The sequence below is a fragment of the Barbatula barbatula genome (genome assembly GCF_947034865.1).
Source record: "Barbatula barbatula genome assembly, chromosome: 25".
NCBI classification, from domain to species: Eukaryota; Metazoa; Chordata; class Actinopteri; order Cypriniformes; family Nemacheilidae; genus Barbatula; species Barbatula barbatula.
In genome coordinates this window covers 6,927,367-6,932,280 of record NC_136788.1, presented here as the reverse complement: position 1 = coordinate 6,932,280, position 4,914 = coordinate 6,927,367, and the positions used below count along the sequence as shown (strand labels likewise).

General features: G+C 53.4%; 1 protein-coding gene across 1 annotated transcript; it reads right to left on the bottom strand.

Moving 5' to 3' along the window:
- LOC306890781 (uncharacterized protein) lies at positions 1-4,646 on the bottom strand. The gene is made up of 6 exons (XM_079450747.1): positions 4,405-4,646; positions 4,207-4,326; positions 3,204-3,322; positions 2,961-3,129; positions 2,772-2,890; positions 1-2,665 (listed from the first exon to the last, which is right to left on the bottom strand). The coding sequence occupies exons 1-6, from the start codon at positions 4,622-4,624 to the stop codon at positions 167-169; spliced, it is 3,246 nt and encodes a 1,081-aa protein (XP_079306873.1). The 5' UTR covers positions 4,625-4,646; the 3' UTR covers positions 1-166.
- Positions 4,647-4,914: the final 268 nt, after the last annotated feature.

The window sequence follows — 4,914 nt, the reverse complement described above, 5'->3', positions numbered from 1 at the left end:
ACAGTTTAGTCAAGCTTTATTAGGTTTGTTCAAGAACCTGAAAGACAAAACATGACACTAGGCATCAATAGAACACCAAATTAAGAACTTATATCAAGCTGGTACATGAAGGGATTTGCATTGGTGGGTCTATGGGGTCCAGGCCTATGGGGTCAGCAGGGGTGTGTTAGGGCCTATGTGGTCCTGGCCTATGGGGTCCAGCAGGGGTGTGTTTGGGCCTATGGGGTCCTGGCCTAGAGGTTATGGGTACCCGACTGTCAGAAGGTGCAATGGGGGGTCCTGGCCTAATGGTTATGGGTACTCGAGTGTCAGAAGGTGCAGTGGGGGGTCCTGGCCTATGGGGTCCTGGCCTATGGGGTCCTGGCCTATGGGGTCCTGGCCTATGGGGTCCTGGCCTATGGGGTCCTGGCCTATGGGGTCCTGGCCTATGGGGTCCTGGCACCCGAGTGTCAGAAGGTGCAGTGGGGGGTCCTGGCCTATGGGGTCCTGGCCTAATGGTTATGGGTACCCGAGTGTCAGAAGGTGCAGCGGGGGGTCCTGGCCTGTGGGGTCCTGGCCTGTGGGGTCCTGGCCTGTGGGGTCCTGGCCTGTGGGGTCCTGGCCTGTGGGGTCCTGGCCTGTGGGGTCCTGGCCTAATGGTTATGGGTACCCGAGTGTCAGAAGGTGCATAGGGGGGTCCTGGCCTATGGGGTCCTGGCCTAATGGTTATGGGTACCCGAGTGTCAGAAGGTGCAGCGGGGGGTCCTGGCCTATGGGGTCCTGGCCTATGGGGTCCTGGCCTATGGGGTCCTGGCCTATGGGGTCCTGGCCTATGGGGTCCTGGCCTATGGGGTCCTGGCCTATGGGGTCCTGGCCTATGGGGTCCTGGCACCTGAGGGTCAGAAGGTGCAGTGGGGGGTCCGGGTCTATGGGGTCCTGGCCTATGGGGTCCTGGCCTATGGGGTCCTGGCCTATGGGGTCCTGGCCTATGGGGTCCTGGCCTATGGGGTCCTGGCCTATGGGGTCCTGGCCTATGGGGTCCTGGCCTATGGGGTCCTGGCCTATGGGGTCCTGGCCTATGGGGTCCTGGCCTATGGGGTCCTGGCCTATGGGGTCCTGGCCTATGGGGTCCTGGCCTATGGGGTCCTGGCCTATGGGGTCCTGGCCTATGGGGTCCTGGCACCTGAGGGTCAGAAGGTGCAGTGGGGGGTCCGGGCCTATGGGGTCCTGGCCTATGGGGTCCTGGCCTAATGGTTATGGGTACCCGAGTGTCAGAAGGTGCAGTGGGGGGTCCTGGCCTATGGGGTCCTGGCCTATGGGGTCCTGGCCTAATGGTTATGGGCACCTGAGGGTCAGAAGGTGCAGTGGGGGGTCCGGGCCGCCCGGGTCCGGGTCTATGGGGTCCGGGCCGCCCGGGTCCGGGTCTATGGGGTCCGGGCCGCCCGGGTCCGGGTCTATGGGGTCCGGGCCGCCCGGGTCCGGGTCTATGGGGTCCGGGCCGCCCGGGTCCGGGTCTATGGGGTCCGGGCCGCCCGGGTCCGGGTCTATGGGGTCCGGGCCTATGGGGTCCTGGCCTATGGGGTCTGGGTACCTGAGGGTCAGAAGGTGCAGTGGGGGGTCCCGGCCTATGGGGTCCTGGCCTATGGGGTCCTGGCCTATGGGGTCCTGGCCTATGGGGTCCTGGCCTATGGGGTCCTGGCCTATGGGGTCCTGGCCTATGGGGTCCTGGCCTATGGGGTCCTGGCCTATGGGGTCCTGGCCTATGGGGTCCTGGCACCTGAGGGTCAGAAGGTGCAGTGGGGGGTCCGGGCCGCCTGGGTCCGGGCCTATGGGGTCCTGGCCTATGGGGTCCTGGCCTAATGGTTATGGGCACCTGAGGGTCAGAAGGTGCAGTGGGGGGTCCGGGCCGCCCGGGTCCGGGTCTATGGGGTCCGGGCCGCCCGGGTCCGGGTCTATGGGGTCCGGGCCGCCCGGGTCCGGGTCTATGGGGTCCGGGCCGCCCGGGTCCGGGTCTATGGGGTCCGGGCCGCCCGGGTCCGGGTCTATGGGGTCCGGGCCGCCCGGGTCCGGGTCTATGGGGTCCGGGCCGCCCGGGTCCGGGTCTATGGGGTCCGGGCCGCCCGGGTCCGGGTCTATGGGGTCCGGGCCGCCCGGGTCCGGGTCTATGGGGTCCGGGCCTATGGGGTCCTGGCCTAATGGTTATGGGTACCCGAGTGTCAGAAGGTGCAGTGGGGGGTCCTGGCCTATAGGGTCCTGGCCTATGGGGTCTGGGTACCTGAGGGTCAGAAGGTGCAGTGGGGGGTCCCGGTCTATGGGGTCCCGGCCTATGGGGTCCCGGCCTATGGGGTCCCGGCCTATGGGGTCCCGGCCTATGGGGTCCCGGCCTATGGGGTCCCGGCCTATGGGGTCTGGGTACCTGAGGGTCAGAAGGTGCAGTGGGGGGTCCCGGCCTATGGGGTCCAGCAGGGGAGGGTCTATGGGGTCCAGGTATATTGGGTCTGGGTCGCCCAGGTCCAGGTATATTGGGTCTGGGTTGCCCAGGTCCAGGTCTATGAGAGCCAGGCCAAACAGTTATATGTACTTGAGGGTCAGAGGGTACAATGGGGGCAGCTGTTGGCTGTGTCAAAGGGCAGGAAAGAATCACTTCACGGTTAAGGTAGAACAATTGGAGATGCCTTTCTGTATCCTGAGAAAGACAAAAAGATCAATATAGGCTTTCATAATATGAAACAATCCTGTTAGTCCAGTACAAAAAAAAGAATAGTCTAGTTGACAGGAATATTTCGTCTTACCTTCATTACCCAACAGCTTCCAGTAAATGGTGCTGTAACCACCAGAGCACCATGAACAGTTTCCAATGTGAACCCACATATAGAGTACTCGAGCAACAGAGGCTGCCATGATCCATCAACTGAAAGTAGGGGAAAAACCCTCAAGAACCAGTAAAGTTTAAATTCACTCAATTTAAGACAAAAAAATACCTTTGATCATAACAGTATCAGCACCGAGTCCAAGCAAGACAACCATTTCAGTGGACATGCAAATGACTGTAGGAAGGGAAGCAGAAACCGTAGGAAGGGGAGAACTCGCAGGGCATGACGCCTGCACAGGTGCCCCCATTATAATCAAAGACAGAATATAACTTCCACTCTGTCAGAAGAGAGAAAAGATAAAGACCCATTTGCACAAACAACTGCAGAATGTCTAAATTATGTCTAAATGACCTGTTGTCGGACCGGACAGCCACGGAAAGGAACAGAAAACGAAACATCCCGACGAACCCTCTTCACCGAGATACCGCAGCTGGCTGGGATTTCAGACAGAGGCACTGGAGACCCCTCTCCTATTTAAGAGAACCCATACCGTAACAGGCCTTATTAATTGTAAAGAAACCAAAAGGCTGTAAAGCATACCTGTCAAGTATCCCGTTTTGGCTGGGAAAGTCCCGTATTTTACCTTGCTATCCCGTTATCATTCCATTTAAATATTTTCCCCGTATTTTTCTATATTTCTATAAAAAACACTGGGCCCAAAACAGTTAAGCTGAAATCCGCCCTGCAGCTAATTAAAACCTACCCGTCATTGTAAGCCTAACCAATAATAATTTTTAGATTCAATGACGGGTAGGTTTAGGGAATCAGTGTTTGGTGTAGGCAATAAGTACTGTGATTCACATGACCAATACAATCTTTAGTATCGGCTGCAGGGTGGGATTTTCCCACGAAGTAGTTTGGGGAAAAAAAGTCACGTGAAGAACAGCAGTATCCTGAGGATGGACGAACATATCCATAAATGTAAATGGCAAAATAAAAATCCTTCCTTAGTGGTGTTTAAAATTTAATATAGTGATCACTTGGCTTTTTTGACACTCCTGAAAGAGTCCTCTGATTTACTCTGAAGATGTATTCAAATATTTATCATAATTTGTTAAGCTTCCATGTAACTATTTTAAGAATATTTGATGACGAGGACAAAATATGAATGTGAACTACTTTGACATGCCTTCGCTTTATTTTATATTTGTATTTACTTTATTGCATTTGCTCTTCTTAACTGTTAACTGTTCTGAACTTTAGTCTCTCAAAGAGAGATTTTGTAAATTGTATTTTATAATGACACAATTCTTTACAAAACACATTTAAAAATAGAGACGGTGGGGTTGTTGGTTATATATATTTTCCCTTATTTTCAAATCTCAATGTTGACAGGTATGCTGTAAAGGCTTACCTCTATCAACCAGAAAGTGGGGCATTCTTGGACCAGGAACACGCAAGGTCATGGCATCATTACCACAGTGCACAGAAGGACCCAGACGTTTCAGCTTAGCCTCAGCAAGTTGGAATAGCGCTTAATTTAGTTGAATAAAACAAGTTAACCAGTTGCCCATTTAAAAAACATGCGATAAACATTTTACAGTGACCATACCTTGTTCACCAGACCAGTAGCCATTAGTCTCTTCTCCTGGTCTCCCAGCAGAATCATTGGATACACCACTGCCAATAATAAGCTTGCCAAAATTAAGTGTTCTGTTGGCAATGGTGTCATGAGGAAAACCCATTCCTGAAACAGCAGCATGACCAATCCTTAAACAGCTTGCTGTAACCACAGTCAAGCCAAACAGTAAAAGATCCCTAAGCCCCAGCATCGCAAGGGCAATACTGTACTCTATTCTAGTGTGCTATTTGTACTCACCTTTTGTACTCAATCACTTGTTAATTTACATGGCTGACCAATCAAATCTGTCATCTCTGTAATCAATCACCATTTAGCTTATTGTTTTCACCTGTGTCTCATAACTTTGTGAGTTAACACACGAGATTCAAATATCTAGAAAATCTGAAGCCTTTATTGATAAAGCATTATTTCTGGGGCCATGGTGGTGTCCTGTAGTTTGCAATGGAAAGACTGCAGTTTGCACAACGTGGTCTAAGAAGC